Source organism: Pangasianodon hypophthalmus, chromosome 15 (genome assembly GCF_027358585.1).
Source record: "Pangasianodon hypophthalmus isolate fPanHyp1 chromosome 15, fPanHyp1.pri, whole genome shotgun sequence".
In the NCBI taxonomy this organism is placed as follows: domain Eukaryota; kingdom Metazoa; phylum Chordata; class Actinopteri; order Siluriformes; family Pangasiidae; genus Pangasianodon; species Pangasianodon hypophthalmus.
In genome coordinates this window covers 11,323,623-11,344,909 of record NC_069724.1, presented here as the reverse complement: position 1 = coordinate 11,344,909, position 21,287 = coordinate 11,323,623, and the positions used below count along the sequence as shown (strand labels likewise).

General features: G+C 38.4%; 1 protein-coding gene across 1 annotated transcript; it reads right to left on the bottom strand.

Moving 5' to 3' along the window:
- Nucleotides 1–13,944: 13,944 nt before the first annotated feature.
- Nucleotides 13,945–19,617, bottom strand: nkx6.1 (NK6 homeobox 1). The gene is made up of 3 exons (XM_026941292.3): nt 17,656–19,617; nt 16,871–17,043; nt 13,945–16,099 (listed from the first exon to the last, which is right to left on the bottom strand). Exons 1-3 carry the CDS (start codon nt 18,191–18,193, stop codon nt 15,854–15,856), a joined length of 957 nt encoding a protein of 318 aa, XP_026797093.3. The 5' UTR covers nt 18,194–19,617; the 3' UTR covers nt 13,945–15,853.
- Between the last annotated feature and the right edge of the window lie 1,670 nt (nt 19,618–21,287).

The following is a 21,287-nucleotide window of genomic DNA, read 5'->3' as shown; positions in this document are numbered from 1 at the left end:
ATGTTACTGAGGACTTCCCTGTGTCAGAAAACGTACAGCTTTACCTCTGAAGTTTACAAAGCACTGACACTGGACACTCTGTCCATACATGTTAAATAAGTGTCTCCTTACGGAAAACGTCACTATATCAAAGATTACACATTTTCATCCACTTATGTGGAGCATCTGCCATCAAAGCCCCTGTGAATGAGCTGTTGCTACAGAAACAATAATGTATTACAATGAGCACATTAATATAAACCTGTGATTTGCAGCTCCACTACTGTAGTAATATTTGTAGGTCCCCCTTGTGCTGCCAAAACAGCTCTGATCCATCGAGGCATGGACTCCACAAGACCGCTGAAGGTGTGCTGTGGTATCTGGCACCAAGACATTAGCAGCAGATCCTTTAAGTTCTGTAAGTTGCGAGGTGTGGCCTCCATGGATTGGACTTGTTTGTCCAGCACATCCCACTGATGCTTGATTGGATTGAGATCTGGGGAATTTGGAGGCCAAGTCAACACCTTGAACTTCCTGTCATGTTCCTCAAACCATTCCTGAACAATTTTTGCAGTGCGGCAGTGCACATTATCCTGCTGAAAGAGTCCACATGATGTAAAAGAAAACATTCTTCCATTACTTCATGGTCCAGTTCTGATGCTCACGTGCCCATTGTAGGCACTTTTTTTAGCGGTGGACAGGGGTCAGCATGGGCTCTCTGACTGGTGTGCGGCTACACAGCCCCATACACAGCAAGCTGCTATGCACTGTCTGTTCTGACACCTTTCTATCATAGACAGCATTAAATTTTTCAGCAATTTGTGCTACAGTTGTCCAGTTGTCCTTCCTTTGGTAGGTACTAACAACTGCATCCCTGGAACACCCCACAAGACCTGCCGTTTTGGAGATGCTCTGACCCAGTTGTCTAGCCATCACAATTTGGCCCTTGTCAAAGTCACTTACATTTGCCCATTTTTCCTGCTTCCAACACATCAACTTTGAGAACTGACTGTTCGCTTGCTGCCTAATATATCCCACCCCGTGACAGGTGCCAATGTAACGAGATAATCAATGTTATTCACTTCACCTGTCAGTGGATTTAATGTTAGGGCTGATTGGTGTATTTGGGGTGCACTCTTTAAAAATACCCGTGCCAGAAACAGTATAAAATAACCATTTTTGGTTCCTTAAAGAAAACATTTAAACATTTTTTGTTGCAAAAATAACCTGAATAATTTTTTTCCCATGACAGGGATTCTACAAATTAATGGAAACATCTACAGTGGAAATTTTAGTTTTCTGTGACACCACCAAAAATTAAAGATCCATCAATCGAAAGGTTCTTCAGAAACAAACAGAAAAACAGTTCTTTTTCAGCAATGCGCTAAAACTTTTTTACTTTTAGTTTTAAGGGTGTAAGTGTAATTTATTTTTAATTAGACTTTTATCAGACAAATAAAAGAAAGAAGACTTTGAAACTTTAAACTCTTATTTTAAAAAAAGAGGTCTACATAGAATCTCCAAGAATATAGTGAAATCCCATCAATCAAAGACGTGTGGAAAATGATATTTCTGCTGAAGTGTCATGATAATATTTCAATGTTTTATAGTTTATAGTTTTTCATTAGGCTCATTTTTTAAGGCTGTTACCCAAAATGCACTGGTGATCACAGTAAAACCCTGTCAGTGGCCACATGTGTGTCTCGCTCTCTCACTATTGAGTGAGCTGTCGCTCTATAATGGAGTGACAAGCTGGAGACAGACTCCTCCCTCCCACCACCCCAATCCTAAAGCACATTTGGGTAATATTCCAGGGTGGCCCCTGTTTATCATGTGATGCATTCGCGGGTGGGTGCGGTACATTATGTACATAATTCACTGCTTACATTTGTCAAAACACGAGTTTGTATGAGAGCTAATGATCCGCAGGAAATTAATGATGCTATAAAAAAGAAAAATCCACCATTCGCGTGGGTCTGACAGGATCCACTGGCCCTGATAATGCACTAAACGAAGGAGAATCGGAGCAGGAGCATAATCAGACCCCCAAAAATACACACCACAGAGCCAAACACTGAGCTGAACACGGAGCTAAACACTGAGCCAAACATGACATGGAGAATTCTACAAGGACTCTAATATACCTGCTGTTCTGAGATCATAAAACACTGCTCACCTGTTCAGTCTGAGCCCTTCAATCCCACAACATCAGAAAAATACACAATGCTGTAACAGAGTAAGAAAGCAAGATGGATTAATTATAAAACTAATTACTCAAAATATTCAAAATACTTTTATTCTTTTGCTTATATAAGATATGTAAGGAATAAAACTAAAGGAAAATAATCAGATTATTATAATGTCACTCTCTCACCAGCCTCTTTTTTCTCTCTCTTTAAGTTAATAAGACAAAAAAAGCTCAGCTTGTCATGTTACCAAGAAACCTCTACTCCTAAACTCCTCTATCCTGAAGACTTCCCCATGTCAAAAAATTTAAAATTACAGGTTTCATTCTGACTGTTACAAAACACTAACACTGGAGGCTCTTTCCATAAATGTTAAATAAATAGCTCCTTACAGAAAACTTAATTAATATAAACATTACAGCCAGAACTAATGTCTGAGCCAGGCTGTTAAAATTATTCAACACCTTCTGACTAATGGTGTAATGCTCTGGTATAATAAGACGTTAATACATACTTATTTGTATTTACGATGCATGAAATAAAGTATATTTTCCAGTAATAAAATGCTTTTTTGTGACCTTCTAACAGGTGCTGTGATGTTTTGCACTGACTAAATTGTATTTTTATGGTAGGTGATACTCCAGCAGTTACAGGAAGCTTAACCTGGCCCTTATACAACACAGCAAATCCCATAGTGTGATTTTTACAAGTGGAAATTAGCATTGTCTTATGCTTATGAAGTGAATGACAGTGTTTCTGCATTAAAGCAGCTGTATGTGCATTTTTAGGATGTGGGGATTTGGAGACCTCTGTGGTAGAAAAATGTTACTGCAAGAAAGCTGCACATTGCTTCAGGGTGAACTTTAACTTAATATTCTGTTTATGGAACCTGCTTAATCACTTTCCTATTGTCAGATTTTTCCTGATAATTGATATCAGTCCTGCAAAATAAGGCTCAAATATCCATTGAGATGAAAAAAAGATACCTAGAAAATCCCATATTCTCCAAAGATTATGGAGATTATTAAGATGGTGGAAAGAGGCACACTGTAATTAGTATTACAATATTATTATTTGTTATTATTAATATTATTATTAGTAGTAGTAGTAGTAGTAGTAGTAGTACACACTGTATTTGATCATTGTTTTGGTGTGCTTAAAGTACTTTAGTATTTCCTCACAATTTACTGAAGATCATAATACATACAGATTATTTTGAGTTTTGGTTTTTTATTTGTCCAGTGTCTTCAGTGTATATTTTTCTGACGACTTCATTTTAAACAATAGTGTTACATTTGGTTTTTAAATTATTATTTAATAAATTATGTTGTAAGTATGTATTTATAAGACACTTTTCAGAATATTATTATTGCAGGGTAACAAAATCTTGGCACGTATAGATTAGACAGGATTTCTGCCATAGATTAGATCAGAATTGTATCCAGAACAATACCATGTTGAATTATGGCAACACTAACAGCACAAATATTAAATTACTGTTAGAAAAAAAGGGTTCAGTGTATAATTAAGGGTTTTTAGGCTCCAAAAAGGGTTCTTAGCATCCTGATCCAGGGAAACATTCTGTTGCGGGGACTATCAAAGAACGCTTAAGGATACCTAAATATTGTAGTGCAAAAATATACACTAAAAAAATTATATGTTGATGGTTTTTAAGCAGGCAGAATTTTATACTGAATATAAAATAGATAATGACATGTAATACAAACAATTAAAAAAAAAAAAAGTTCAATATAAAACCAATAAGGGTTGTTTAGTTTTCCCTGAGATTCTGTGAAGAAGCCTATAACCTTTAAGGTCTTTTCCAAAGAACTTGTTGAATTTGTGCTTTTCTTTACTTGGAACTCAGAACGAAGCTGACACTTTGTGTCCTCTAAAAGCCATAAGTCCGTAATAGGCTTTACATCCTCTAACACTCACACATACACACACACTGACATCACTATTGTTGAATGATCAGAGTCGACAAACCCAGTGCGCCGCTTCAATTTCATTAAAAGACACAATATATTCAGAGTGCACTTTATCACCTTTTTATTGTCTCTTTAATTCATTGCTCCATTCCTCACGGTGCCAGTCATAACTTTTCTGGCGGTGAGTGAGGGGCGCTGCGTCCTGCCATGCGCTACAGGCCTAAATGAATGTATAATAAGGCTTTGATTTGGGTGGCAGGCCAGGCCTCCACAGTGAGCCAGAGACAAATCTATTACTCCACTGCCATTTTCCTAAGTGTTTGCACCCCGCCATGACCCTGCCACTTTATCTGTTGGTTTTTATTTTCAGAGTGCATGCTGTCCATATGTTACTCTAATAGTTGCTATAATTCTTAGCCGATAGAACTCGTGCTTTAATGGTCCTGAATAAAAAACAGAGGAGACAAGAAAGCGTTTTAATAAAACCCCCCTTTAGGCAATAAACTAATGGGCTGACACTGATGTATTTGCATAGAGATGAATTATACGGGGCCGCCTTGACGTGACTTTTAAAATATGATTGAGGAGGTTATTATTGCTGCACTCTGATACATGTTAACAGGTTATTTTAGCATGGCTATTGTTAATAAAATTCCAAACAAAAGGCTGGGGACGATGAGAGCAGGTTTTTTTAACATGGTCACAGTCATCTACTGAAGGTGCTCATTTTGTCATTATTTCTCCAACCTGATCCCCTGCAACCCCTGGCTCTAAATGATCTTGATTAAGGAATGCACTGATCCTATTTTTATCTTTTCACTAGAGTTTACACTATTTTATCTTTTAACCCGAATGTAGTCAATCAATTCAATTCTATTCAATTTTATTTGTATAGCATTTTTAACAATGGCCATTGTCACAAAGCAGCTTTACAAAAATATATAAATTCAGGATATAAGTATTAAACTTATAAATTTATAAATTTATAAATTTATAACTAATGAGCAGGCAAGAGGTGATGGTGGCAAGGACAAACTCCCTGAGATGACATGAGGAATAAAACTTGAGAGGAACCAGACTCAAAAGGGAACCCATTGTCATCTGGGTGGCAACAAATAGTGCAGTTGTAAATAATTCCTTCTTATAACTGTGTATTACATCAAAAAGTGTCAAAGTGTCAAAAAGCGCAATTCTGTAAATAGGAAATTAATTATAGTTTTCACATGAAGTTGTTCACATGTTGAAGTTATCAACTGCTCAATGATGGAGACTTGAGTGCAAAACTGTTCATAGCAATTGTAGTCCCAAGCCGAAACATGTTTGGTGTGTGAAGTTTGCTTTGTAAAATAGCAGAAAAAAGTCTATCTACTTATTTAAAGACACCCTGAAATCTAAACTGAAGTTTTTTACATTGTTAGCTGTCAGATTTTGCTTGATTCAGCTGTACTAATCACATTTCTTCTTAGTCTTTAATCTGTAAAGCGTAACATAAGTTTTCATCTCTAAATGGTTACAGATTTTTGACTACATCACTGTAGAATTGCAAGTTTTTCACTACATCACTGGAGAATTATCAATCATTTCATACCATGTTTCATGCTCTCCCTCCCCACACCCCAGAACCACAGTAGAAGGGAAATGTAGAGGTGCTTGAGTGACTATCTCCATTCTGTCAGTCATAACACAGTTTTGTTCAGTGTTTTTCCCTGAGACATCACGTTTCACCAAAAAATATATCACAGTGAAAAATATATATATTTGAATTTTACATTTGAATTTTACATTCACCCCTAACCATCAGGAGCAGTTTTTCTACATCTGGATACCTTCTTTCAACACCTGGATACTTAGAATCATGCCTTAGATCTTTAACACAAAATGACCTGGTGACCAAATGACACGATAAAATGCCATTAGTAATAGCTAACAGTTCCTTTTACTTTTCTTTTGAGCTATCTATGTAACAGTTTGTGACTACGATCAGAGCTACAGGTAAACCTGTCCTCCAAAGCTGGCAATAGTCTGATATTAACTTCATATTTTTTTCAATTGGCTACTAGTATTGGATTGATCCATGCAATGCTTACATTGCATTGTAGCCGAGTATGGTGTCTCTCGGAATGCAAGGCCCTCTGGGAATCATGGCGTGTGAGAAGGTCGCAGGTGTGGTAGAGTGGGGTGTCCTCAAAATTCCACACTCATAATGCTGATTCATTAGTGCTCGTCACAAACTCGCATATACACTGTATGGCCAAATGTAGGTGGACACCTGACCATTATACCCATATGTACTTGTTGAACATCCCATTCCAAAGTTGGTCCCCACTTTACAGCCTTCACTCTTTTAGAAAGGCTTTCCCCTAGATTTTGGAGCATGGCTGTGGACATTTCCAATTCAGCCACAAAAGCATTAGAGAGGTCAGTTACTGATTTCAAGCAAGAAGACTTGGCTCACAGTCGGCATTCCAATTCATCACAAAGGTGTTCAGTGGAGTTGAGGTCTAGGCTCTGTGCAGGCCATTCTTCTTCCACACCATGTCTTTCTGGAGCTCACTTCGTGCACAGCAGAATTGTCATTTTGGAACAGTTTTGGGCTAAGCTAAAATTGCAGTGAAAAGAACGCTACAGCATATATTCATTCAACAAGACATTCTAGACAATTGTGTGCTTTCAACTTTGTGGCAACAGTATGAGGAATGCCCACATATTGGTGTGATGGTCAGATGTCCACATACTTTTGGCCATATAGTGTACGAGTGGGAGTGGGCTGCCCTCCATCAGCTCCTTGTCAACACACAAGAAGCCCTTCGTGCTCTTATCAAGGCATACTGGTCATCAACTTCAGGTTGTCGGCTGTGGTTTCATTCACTCAGAGCTGACCCACTCAGCAAACTATTCAGTCACAGAGGTCTATAGCTTAGCAACACTATGGCTTCTTCTCCTTCAATGCAGAGTTGCAGAGGAGTCTGTCCTTGGAAGAGTTCTCTTGGTGGTGATTTGCAGAAGTGCTGACCTCACTATCCATAGTACAGCATGGTTTCTTCTTCAGCACCTCATTCCAGAAAGAGTTGTACTCAGAATAGAGCTCTTAGTAGCAAGTACTTGGATTACCAACCCTCTTATTCAGTACATTGGGGTATTATCCTTCAGTAGGGCAAAAAGCGTTAAGAGAAATATAAAAAGAATGCAACGGAGACAAAGCACATCTAAGTTTCTGCAACCCAGCTCATCACTGGATGAGCCATACAGGTCTCATTAGCCCTAGGCAGACACTAGATCAGGGGTCTTCAATTTTATCTGAAAAGGGCCAGTATGGCTGCAGGCTTTTATTACAGCCAAGTTGGAGGCAGACTTACTAGTTGATGGAAGACTAAGGTGAACTGATTTAACAAGTGAAATCAGGTGTGGCTTCTGCTTGGTTGAAATGAAAGCCTGCAGCCACACGGGCCCTTTGTGGATAAGATTGAAGACCCCTGTACTAGATGGTCAGAACTGCACTCACAGACATCTAGCGGGCACAGGAAACCCCCCCACCCCACCAATACTGAATAATCCAGTAGAGCACGACCATGATGGTAAGGGTCTGCTATTGGAACCCCTCACAGTTGAAAAACATTTCTCACTGGGCCAGTGGGTCCTGTTGACAATAACACAGGCTTCAGTTTTGCCTGTGGCCCTCAACCCTTTTTGGGGCTCAGGGCCTTGTCAGTTACAGATCCAGTCAAATTTACTTTAACCTGATATTTTGATATTTTATTTAATTTTGTAAATAGCAGTAGACCCTGTTGTTTGGAAAAGGGGTTCCAGTGGGGTTCCAGTACACCCTGCTGTTTGGAACCACAGACAGAGACATGTACTTGACTCAATGAAAGGGTCATGGGCCCTAAGCCTAAGAAAGGAGTCCACCTAGTAGCATTGTTCCCATGAATGGAACTAGTTACCACAGATGCCTCCTTCACCAGGTGGAAAGTAGTGTGGTTACACAGAGGGCACATGGGGTCCCCATTTCAGGATGGAACATATCTGATCCTGCCAACAGTGCACAGAGTTCAGAGGTCAAGCCACAGACTTCTTTCGGGGACTTCAAAATGAAACCTAGCCCTGGTTTCCTCTGTTAATCTCACTGACAGAGGGATCAACTTGGAGACTTCCCCATCAACAAGATTTGCTGACTCTGATGGAAGGAACAATCTAGTACCCTCAACCAGAACAACCGTACCTTTGGATATGGCCCCTCAGAGGGACGCAAAGGCCATAGATTGTAATCCAGCAGTGTAGTAAATGCTGTGCATAGTAGCATTAGGGACAGGGTCCCAGGGGGTGTTCATAAACTGGTTGCAACTTTTCTGATAGGAGAGATGCCTCCGCTAGTTGACCTCTCCCAAAAGTCCAGCTTGAGTCCAAACAAGATGTCAAACTGAAATAGGTTTCTTTCACAATGACATTCTGTGTCTACTATGTGAGCTGAATGGTAGTGATTCAGGTGACAAATTGGCTGTTTGTCTGTCACGTTGGAACATTTGTCTGTCCCATACTCCCGTCTTTAGGCAGATGCTGAGCCATTGATTGGTGGATGTCATCAGCTTGGCCTATACATAGGCCAGGAGTCAGGCCCCTGTCGCATGTTGCTGAAAGTATCTCCTCCTCATGGGCAGTATTCAGAGGCATGCAATGCAGCGCCATGCAACTTCTTCACATTCTGTAAGCTCAACATCACCCCTCCCAGTGAGGTGAGCATGGCAATCATATCTGGACGCCTTTCCGGTCATTCTTAGAGTGAGTAAGTTCCTCAAGTATGGGTTATCCAGGTGTTGAAACACCACCCCTAGCGGTTAGGAGGGGTAACACAGAACATTAGGTTATTAGGTTAAAATTAGGTTAACATTAAGTTTGGTTTTGTTTATAGATGACAAAAAGTCCCATTGTGTCCTAAATAATAATGTCTGTCTGACATCACTGAAGAACTGGATATTTATACCAAAGATTCTGCGTGACACAGACTTCCAATACTTGTTAGCCACATTAGCTAGACAGCAAACAAGTTTTGGCTGTCTACATTTGGGGCAAATGAGGTGAGGATCTCTGTAAAATTTGAGTTTTCACTGAACTGTGTTTTCTAAGATGGAATTAATGATGCTAATTGAGCTTGGTAACTTTATAAAAGCATATCATCACTCAACACTACAAATCCATCAGTGGACCTAATTGGAAAACATTTCAAATCCAGAGCAATGTCTCTCTGACCATTGTTAGTCTTTAAAGCAAGTTTGCATCAGCCTCCAGAAAACCTCTGAAGTAGGCCAAAGCCAAGAAAAATGTTATGTATTTTTTTAAGCCAGAATTTGGCTGACATAAATGCTACAGAATGAGCCTGATGTGACAGATTACTTTGTAAATGCTTATCTTGGGTTATTTATGACGATTGTATTGTGCATCTGGATCTGTTTGTAAGCCACTACGAGTGTTCACTCTGACATGGTAAGAAAGTATCATTAGAGAAGATTAGGAGAGATTATAAAGACCGGAGCATGTTCATCCCACCATGGGTGCCCCAAGCATCAGCCTTCAGAAATAAAAGTCTCAGACATCACTGCAAATATTACCTGCAGACCAATCTCACACACACACAGACACACACACACACACACACACACACCAGCCCTAACACTTGTGATTGACAACCTCATCACCTGCATCTCAACCTTACCTCCATTTCCACCCACATCGCCGCCTCCCCACGACCTGCTGCGTACACAAATGATTAACCAACTGGTTCATTTGCTTAACAGATTAGGTGAACAGTCTTTAATTAAGTTCATACAGCTTTTGCTCATGCTCATTATTGTTTAACAATAGGGGCGAACAAATTACATTCTTTATACAAAAAGTGCATGCTGTATTTATAAGTGTTTACAAATAATTAAAAGCAAACAAGTGGAGAATCATTCAGTGATGGTGTAAAGCTGCTAATTATCTTATTTACATTTTTACTAGTGACAGTCTTTACAGCAGTCATTGTGCAATTTTTTGTTTTAGCTAGTCACATTCAATGTTTTCGATCAGTTATGGTCGCATTGCAAAGTTTCCAAGTGTGGACTTGATATATTTTAAATCAAATTGTCTCCAAGGAATAGTGTCTTTACAATGGAAATTCAGCGAGCTATAGTCAGAGCATGCAATTAGCAAAATAAAGATAAATTATGGCACTGATGGGTAACATATTGGATACTGGATAAAATTTACCAGTCTTTTTAACAAGTAAACCTGTGGTGCTGAGCATAAAGAAGTTTGTGTATAAGTGTTTATCATCCCACATTTTGATACACAGTTTGATAATCTGCCTGTGAATTTTGCACAGTTTATCTGTTGGCACCTTTTAAGGCTTCAATAAATCTAATGTGACATTGAATTTGTGTAATAAAAAAAGGTTTGATAGTAACGAAAAAACGAAAAAATCAAAAATGAGTGTGAAGAAGAAAATGATGAATTTGCATGCAACACACTTGTGATTAATATCCAATTCACCAGGACAGAAACAGACCATAATGAATTGTTGCATATTTGTTTAAACAAGATAGAATAAGTAATGAAGAAAAGATGGCAGGGCATGCCACAGCAATTTCCCAACGATACACGCATCATACTTTTTATCCATTTATAGTTACATTTATTGTTGTGGAACATCCTCAAAACGTTAGTTCCTGTTAATACTTATGTTACAGCAGCTAGAAACAGTCATGCTCTCACCAGCCTCTCTCTTTTCTCTCTCTTGAAGTAATAAAATGTAGCTTGTCCTATTACAAAGAAACCACAAAGAATTTCCCATGTTGGGAAACTTAAAGTTACTGTTAGAAAGCACTGACATTGGAGACTCCTTCCATAAATATTAGAAAACGTTTCCTTAGAGAAAATTTCACCATGTCAACAACTGCACTCATTACACAGGTAGAGCATCCGTCATACAAGTGTCTTTGACTGAGCTGTTACTACAAAAATGATAACGGATCGTGCAATAATATAAACCTGTGACTTGCACCTAACACTACTGTCAAAGCATGGTGTTTTAGAAAATTAATCATCATCTTCTGACCTGAATTCAACAGTGCTATGGTATAATAATCTATAATACAGCTAATTAATTTATTTCTATTTCATAAATTTGAGATATATGCAGTTAGTTTTGGGGTGCCGGTGTCTGTTGTTGTCCTGCGGAATTGGGGGTTTCTGAAATGCGAGTTGGGGTTTGGATGTTTTTTCATACATTATATTAATCATATCCATATATTTTTCAAAAATACATTACATGCATCAGCTGCTACAGGAGGCGATTCCTTCATGCATGAGTCTCTTGATCCTATCCTCAAGATTAGCTTTAATATAAATGTGTTACTTTGTGTGAGTGAATTGGTCAGACTGTAGCCTATTTTAATGCCTTTTCATTAAGAAATGTAATTTGTATGGCATGACTTTGAAATATTATTATTATATTATTACAGTTTGCTAATTTGCTAATCATGATGTTGACTTACAGGGTTTGAGTTTGGGGTTTTTTTGGGCTGGTTTTGTCGCGCAGACCTGGCAACCCTGCTGCCTTACAAACATCCAAGTATACAGTGTATTGTGCGTAATTTGAGACAGAGCCGTCCCCCTTCAGTGATGTGAGCCAAACCACCTGCAGCTGAAACGGAGTATGAGAATGAGACATGGAGAAGAATCGGACTGCTGGGGAAACATTTCTTCCCTGATATGGCTGGCGAGCTTTTAGTAATAGAGGCTCCCCAGACGCTCTTTATCAGAAGTCTGCAAACGGGTGTGAAGGAGATAAGGCTGCAGGCATATGTAGCAAGCCAGGATTCATTTGCTGGCTCTGTGGCCTCCTGTGACACATAGCCTTGCGTAATCTCTTGTAGTACACGTTCAACTGAAAGCACATCAATGGGCTCTTTATCCCAAACACACACATTAGCCGCTTCACTAAATGCCATACGATATCTCAGAGAAGTGCCGGGGAAATAAATGTGAGGACAGGACTACAGCTGATTTATGGTCATCTTCAGAGTAAGCAAGGTGCTGCGTTATTGTCTCAAACCATTTATCCATTTATCCCAACTGCAGCCTAATTAATACTGCTGTTTGCGCACGTGCATGGACACGACGCACAAAAATACAGTGGACACGAGTTGTTCTGCGGCTTGAAGGGACGGAAGGCACAGTAGTTAGGCTATTTTTCGAATAATTAACCTCACGTCCAACAAGTGTGTGATGGGAAAGTGAAGTTGACCCTGGAGCGCATGGCCATCTGCAGCACCATGACGGCGGCGCAGGCACCCAGCAGATGCTAGCGCCAGTCCCAGAGGTGTGTAAGCCATGTTCTCATGTTCATCACACCTGGAGCACGCTGATGCATCGCCGTCCCTGCGTCCTGACAAATTGTGCTGTCAAAGGGTTTGTGCGCACGCGCACTTAATTTTTGCACGCCTAGAAATTCATGCTTTTTGCTATACTTTAATGCTGGAGGCATTTTTCATCATTCGATAAACTATGAAAGTGTGCAATCTAGAGTTTTATGTTGAAAGCATTTTATGAAATGTTCACAGTAATGAAGTAGCACAAAATAGACCTTTAAATGCGGCGCTACGGTATAGGACAGTTTGATAAGCTAGGACAAATCATTAGAACACCGACCTACTTTATCAAAAAGTGGGCAATTTTATGTGCATATATTTTCCCCAAGATTAAACAGTTCCACTGTTCCAAAGGAAAAAAAAAACCCCGCATTAATAAAACTGATTGCATTCTACAAACTAATTAATAATATGCATTACGCATGGGAGGCTATAAGGTCTAACCCAACTTTTATGGTTATTATCCAGGAACTACATAGAAGCAATGCACAATGGTCAGACTACTGTAAGAGTACACTATAGGAGAGAGGAGTGGAAGTGTGGAACCACAAGACTTCATCCTCCCTCAGCTATAGCGCATACACAGGATTCATATAGAGTCTAAAAGCTTTCATTTATGCCAGGAATCCATATAAGCCCGTGGATTGAACGTTAGCTGAGATTATAGCAGAGGTGTTAAATAGAAATTGAAAAGTAGCATCTGATAGAATGACAAATAGAAAAGCATCCAGACCCAAGTGAAATCGTTGAGTCCACTAACTGCACCAGCTGACTGAGGTGCTCATTATGTTGAGCATGTTATTCATGGCAGACTAATATGATATATGATATAGTCTCACATATATATATATATATATATATATATATATATATATATATATACATATATATACATATATAGACAGATAGATAGATATAGATAGAAATTTCAAGGTCTAAATTCAGATATTTGCTGCAAAAAAAATGCATAAATGATATTTCCTGATTTACTATAATAAGTATAATATAATATATATAATACCAGTGGTGGTAGTGATTATCTGAGGTATCTCCCCATCAGCACACTAACAGCATGTGCTCCAAATGAAACAGCCCAGGCTCCAATGTTAATGAGCATGCTAATATAGATATTAGAGTTTGAAGCAATCAAAGATTAATTATCACAGATAAGAGTTCATTAACTACTCACTCAAAGTCATTTGATACCTTATTGAAATCAGGTCACTGGCCTACACGTGTAGCCAAATAAGGACACTCATTAGAATGTGAACACTTTAAAGATAATCATTACATTCACCCAGCATCAAATGATGATTAATAATTAATAACTTAATAAACACTACAGAAACTGGATATTCAATGCCCATGTATGTACGACTAACTAAGTTTGAGTGTGGGGTTCATATCAAAATAGAGAAAGAAATTGGCCCTAAACCAAATAAACCAGTTATTAAACAAAATTACCAGATTTAAAAGCTGTAAACAGATATTGCGACAAATATAGATAATATCCCACTGCCAAGTTAAACTGTAGTTTCTGTGAGTGTTTGATTATGTACCTGTTTTTGCTCTACTGTGTTTAAATAAATATAAATAATATTTTAAGTCACAAGTCATTTTGAGTGTGATGTAAGAAGTGAAAATGAGCATATAGGAATTACTACCTATAAAAATAAAATCTCATATTCATAACTTTAGGATAAAAATTTTAGATTTGACATTTTGGACTATCCTGTGTTTCCTCAGCTGTAAACCTACACTAAACTAAAATAAGACACTGTTACTGCTATTAATCTGTGGTTCCTAGTTAAGAAAGCTGACATTTTTTGAAATCAGTGAGCTAATTAAAAATCAAACCCATCACTTACAATGATCATAAAGCAGCTCTATGAGTTTTTGACGGCTATAACAAATAATAATGATGAAAAATAATGAGTATTTCATTGTAAAGAAATAGTTCAGCACTTGTTCAGCACCATCCGATGATGTGACAGAGTGGAAGTTCCAGCCATTCCAAGCTAAAACAATTGAACCTCCTTCTTAACTAACACTGATTCCGTTTAAGCCAAACTTCTGCATCTCTTTCACTCGCATATCATAAATTAGATATTGTTCTGTAGCGAGAACAAATCGGTTGACTGGTTTCCAATTTGCGAAGAACACGCAGATGTGATCATGCAGGATATTCCTGCACAAACTGTAAACTCTCAACTCTCAACTCTCATTCATCTGTCACCTGCTATAGTCTAATGCAGCCTTTCCCTGTTTCAGCTCAGATCCCTGTGTGGCCTAATCTCCAAAAATTACACATTCTAATTAATCCACATGTCCTCTAGGGACCCTTTTTTTTTTTTTTAAATCAAAACTAAAATTTCAGAGAGATGTGTTCAGATCTTTTCATGATGTATGTAAGAATTCCACTAGTTCAATTCACAGTGCTTATTATAGCGTCAGCACTATTAATAATAGTGAATAATATGAACAGCCGTGTGCTTATAAAAAATGTTAAATACAGGGCTAATAAATGTATGCTTATAAATAGGCTTTATGTTCATGTGTTGTAACTATGGTTCATATTTTCAGAGGTTTAAACCATTTCCAGAAACATATATGCAAATAAAAAAAAACTGACCATGTCAATAAATAAATCAAGGTTCATAATAATAATAATAATATTCACTTTTTATTAAATAAAAGTGCAATATCACACGAATATGCAAAGCGCATTTCCTGCATCCAACACCGTTCCAAACGTAAAGTTTTATAAATTAAGTGTGAAAAGGAAAAAGGGAACATCCTATTATTGTGAGACGAACACTAGGGGTTATTTTACAAATATTGTTAAACTGTGTTGATTATTTACACTGAAAACTTAACAACTTAAACTGTAGAACTGGCTGTCAGGTGTCTTGGGCCAGCTGGGGCAGAAACAGGCCTACACTGGTTTTAAATTGAAATGCTATTTGGAAAGAAATTTAAAAAAAAAATAGAAAGAAAGAAAGAAAAACAGTGTTAAAATGAAAATGAGATGCGCTTATTCCGGTGTGGGGATGCAAACAGGACATAATCGAGATTAGAAAAAAGAGCCTATAGCGTTTACTATACAAAAGGATATTTTACACATAAATATTCACAGTAATATAATTTCTATTCAATACAACTCACGCTGTTGTTTTACATAAAGGTCCGCTTGCAGTGTGTGATGCGCTCAGTTCCTCCGGCAGTGCATGAGATCTCTGCATCCTTTTTCCTCGCCAAAACACACTCACAGACATTTCACAAGGGAATGAAAACACGCAGTTATTGGAGTGATTGTGCACTGGAGAGTCTACACGGCTCCTCTGCGGCTTGTTTACGAGCTGTCGGGGTCTCCTGCGTGCACTATGAGCCCGGGGCTCGGTTTGTGTTTCTTTAGCAGTTGCGTGATTTTCTCGTCGTCCGAGTTTGGATCTAAAGGCTTGTTGTAATCGTCGTCGTCGTCTTCGTTTTCCGACGCGCCCTTCAGCCGCTCGGTCTCCGAGTCTTGTTTCTTCTTGGCCGAGGCCATTTCAGCCGCGTGCCGCTTCCGCCACTTCGTCCTCCGGTTTTGAAACCACACCTTAAATAAATATCCATAAAAATCTTTTCATTTAGCGGAACAAACCCGCCTGCATCGGTGCTGCATAATAAACAAGAATACGTGCTGTATAAATTTTTTTTTTTTTTTTTTTTAAATGATGCATATTTCGTTAAATAATGCATCATCAAATAATGCAGAGTTCAATATTTTCGGTATATTACTAAATTTTGCGACATTAATATTATAGCTGTTTAGCTGAAATAAAATAACACCAGTAACTGTGTCTATAAGGCTTAATTATTTATTATTATTTAACTTATAAATATGTATGCAAATTTTGCCTGCTGGATTAAACTGAAATACATTTCACATAGCATCCAAAAATATTTTTTTTTTTAAAAAAAATGAATTATTCAAATTTAATTTTTACTTCAATTTTCGTTTCAAGTAATTAATTTAAGCAAAGAAATAGCAAAGATAAATAAAAATATTATTCCACACATATAACCAGATAAATTATTCAAGAATAATGGGCCCATATTTATTATTATTATTATTATTATTATTATTATTATATGCCTATAGGCAGACTCCTCAGTGTAATTAGCACTTATTGTGTTCATTAAAAAATAAGAGTTGATTCAACATTATAAGGTGTTCATTCAGCACTAGTGATCTTGCTGTGCAGATTAACCAAAATACCACTTTTCAAGCCCACGGTATAAAACAGTCAATCTTGTCCCTCTAGTGTTTTTATACAGTGTGCCATTAGTTTCAGACACTCTTGCTGTGGGAGTTTGGAAGTCTTACCTTCACTTGGCTCTCTGTCATGCCCAGGGAGTAGGCCAGACGCGCTCTCTCAGGTCCTGCTAAATACTTGGTCTGTTCAAAAGTCTTTTCCAGCGCGAAAATTTGCTGACCGGAAAACGTGGGTCGTGTGTGTTTCCTCTTTCCGTCTTTATCCAGCAGCACTGAGTTCTGATCTAAACACAACAAATTAACTGCTTTTTAATTACGGCCATGTTTCCACAGCAAAAACACCTCATAAATTAATATTCATTAATTAACATCTTGAGTATTAAATTAACTCTGAGCAGGATTCACTTCATTCAGCTCTGGATTTATATACACTACACCACATGCATGTCTATAAGTGCCAGCTCAACACTGATGCATACAGTGTTTAAACCCAGCAGGACACAAATGAGCTGGAAGATGGAGTTCAACGCTGTAGTTCTACACTGTAGGTCTTGATGTGAATTTAACAGTGGACTCTTTGCTTTGTAGCATTGAAATAACACGTGCATGCAGTATTTAACCCCAGCAAGACACTATCAAAAATGATCACCTAGGAACTAAATCAACAGTCTTGGCTCAGAGAAACGTGAATTAAACTGAACATGCATGCACACAGCAAATCCCAAATGAACAGTGTCCATTTAAATAGCGTTCAGTTTTTCATGTGTTCATCATTCATTTAACACAGATTTTTAATGTGCATGCAAACATTTGCAGTGCCTTCAGTAAATTCTATTAGATGCGAAGTGTGTGTATTGAAGTACAAATTTTGAAAAAGAGAAAGAGAATGGACTTACGAGGCGAACACGCAAATCTGGCATCTCTCCAGTGCGGGCTTTGCACCACTCCCGGCCAGAATATAGGGGTCCTGCCGGGCAGCTCGGCCAGAGGTTTGGGGTAGCGGGCCACGGCCACGGCGGCTGCGCTCGGGCTGAAGTAAAGCCCCGGAGGAGGAGGTGGACTCAGGCTGCTGAAGCGGGGCAGACCAGTCAGCAGACCGGCTGGAGAGGACGCTGCTCCAGAAGAGACCACCGACGGCCGACTGAGGATGTCGTTTATCCCATGTGGGGTGGCTGAGGCCCCGCACTGCTGGGATACGAGAGTCGAGAGTCCAGCCGTTGACGTTTTGATCCCCGGGGAAGACACCGGGACCCCGCCCGGGTTGGGAGAGGTGGAGGTAGGGGAGGTGGACGACGCCGGGCCGGTAGACGGTAGCGGGTAAGCCGGGTACAGAGGCGTCTTCATCTCGGTCATGCTGTGCAGAGCGGATAAAGGCGAGGTGTTGAGGAGGAAGGCGCCCTGACGAGGTCCGTCCATTTGCCCCACAGCTAACATAACCGAGCAACTACAGCTCAAAACGGCTTAAAATGTGCAAGTACGCGGAGAGTTGTAAAAAGTGTGATTTCAAAAAATAAAATGAGGTTATTTACTGTGCATAAAAGCGCCCACAGGACAAAAAGAGCAGGTTACTCTGCAACCAAGTGCACGAAATTGCAAAACCGCGCATAAAAAGCATTGCATTAACAAAAATAGGCTTAACGCTAGATTTTTTTTTTTTTTTTTTTTTTTTTTTTGGGCGTTTAAAATTCCGAATTAATCAGAATGCTGCGTTCTAGCCATCTCCTCCCAGGCGAAATCCAGTCGCTGAGTTAAAAACATTGCAAATGTTCAAGCTTTGGCATTCTCTCTGAATAAAGAGGAAGACAGAAAGAGAGAGAGAAAAAAGAGAGAGAGAGAGAAAGAGAGAGAGACAGTTCGCCTCGACAGCTATAGGCAGCTATTCAGTGTTGTTTTGAAATCTTCTATAAATAAAATGCCAGTCTTTCTTGGTAGTTCACATATGAAGACCTGGAAGATAATAAAACATTTTCATCGACCCGCTGTCCTTTTGCTGAAAAAGTCCAAACTTTGAGCGTGTCACTTGGAAAGTAGAAGGGCTCGTACCCCGCTGTGATTGGCTAAAGCCGACAGTGACGTAATGGCTGTCACAGGCGGAAAAAGTGGCGGACTGAATTTAGGAGTCTGTTTTCATTGGCGCTTTCTGTCACCGCTTTAAATTTGCACATTAAAAGAGCTGCCACCCGCTATTAAATACATATAAACTTTCAAAAAATGAACAAAATCAACCTAGTTCATCTGAGATCTATTTTTCTAAATAATAGGACATCATCCAGGCAGGCTGTACAGGTAGAACAGACTACACCTTCATTTTTTCAATTTCAAATCAGCTTATCCAGTTTTTTTTTGTTTGTTTTTTTTTCCATTTGATAGTATAAAAGCCTAATTATTTAGTAATTGCCGGTGTATTTTGTATCTATACACACGACAGTTTTGCGCAAAGCCGAGCAATCATTTTAAGTACAACATCAGTGGTCAGGAATTACCAATATTTCCGACAGTAAAAATGGAAAAATGAACCTTTTACACAATTAAGATTTATAATCCTCGATTTATAATCCTGAGAATCAGCCCCTTCGTTTGAGACATGATTTATCCATACTTGTTAAACTGATGTTAAATTTCTCCCAAAAGGTTCATATTCAATCCTGACTCGTCGGAAGGTTTGATTGCTTATAGAGAAATGTGCAGGAGGAAAAATACATAAACTGAAAGAACAGAGTGGCAGCTTCCATGTGACACCTCCGTGTTTTAGGCCATGAGCTTATATATCATATAAAAAGATAGTTACACAAGGAGTGAGGAATAAGAAGCACCAGTTGTTCTTTAGAGTGTAAAAATGTAAAATAAATAAATACATTTTTTTACTTTTAATAATAATAATAATAATAAATTTTAATACACTATTATTATTATTATCATTATTATTATTGTTGTTGTTGTTGTTGTTGTTAAATAAATAAATCCATGCATCATTGGTACGAATATAAAAGCTACAGGTTCTATATTAATAAATGTTTATATTATATTGATTATTTTACATTAGTTATAGCTGGTCTGACTGTGCCTCAATAATAATAATAATAATAAACTCATCATCGTGATTTTTCCTTTTGGACTCTTCACTTGTCTGTGCCCTGCGGTTTATGTTTCGGATTGATCTACCTGATTTTAGGGTTTCAGACCTGATCAGATATTTTATCGATAGCTTAACGGTGCCATAAATAATAAAGACACGAGTCCACAGACAGACTGCAGTCTTTCAGTCGCCAGAAAACGAATATTAATCTACAGCAGCATGCAAATGGACAGAGCATTCAGCTATTATGACACGACAGCAATTTCATAAACAGTCCTAATTACCAAAACAATTTATCTCAATTTCTTATTAAACTATAATAAATATTCACAATGTTATTTAGTTTATATGGATAAAATACACCAGTTGAAATATTTAAAACGTCTTTATTAGGATGCCTGCCTGCTGTCCTGTAGTTTCTGAATCCACCCTAAATGTCCTTAAGATTAAAAACGGAAACACGTGAGAAAATGAACGACAAACACTGATGTAGTTATACATGCTGTCTGCATATCAGTCAATCCCTACATTAAGGGATCAGCCGCCATTATTAGACATCTAGTGCGCCACATATGGTGTAGACGCTATAAATGTATCCATGTAGTGCCTTAATATAGGGAATAGGGAACTATTCGGGATTCAGCCCTTGTAAGGGTTAGACCTGTTAAACTCCTAAAACTTTAACGCCACCTAGTGGTGAACCAGTTTAACTGAGCCGCAGCAGAAAATCTCCATTCTAAACCATGTAATGCGCTTTATTACGTGTTAAATCATTTGCATTACGGTTAGTGAAATTGTGTATGTTCCATAATTCAACCCTTACACATTTAACATACAGTCTACTGAGCAAACTCTTAAAGATCTTAGTCACACAGCAAGTCATATAAATGTCAAATCTATTAAGTGGTGTTCCATCTGCCTGGTTTTCTTTTTCTTTGCATATCTCACATTACCAATCGTGCTGTCCACAAAACAAAGGCTTGCATGTGTGAATTCAAAAAACAGACTGTCTAAGAATTAGCAATTAATCTAAGCATAAAGAGAAAATGTAACAGACACTAATAATGTTACAATCAGGTGTAAAATTAGATTAAAGTTAGATTTGGAGTTAGAATAGAGAACTTTTGCTAAATAACAGGCTAATATATCTAGGGCTGTGGTAGTACTTAATAATATGTTATAATGTGGTTAATAACACTGACCTACACTAAATAGACTACATACTGTAGTATAAAACACACACACACGTGCCGCATGACGAATACTATAGAATCAAGTCTAATTTTCAGCACTACACTGCCCCCTGGTGGTACGACAATGGGCTAATATACAAGAGGATGAAAGTAGAAATATCTACACAAGTTATTATAATCTGGTGGTTTACAGCCGAGACGGTATTAAGCAGAATGGGATGCCGCTCCAGAACTCAAGCTGCACAACAAAGGCGTGAAA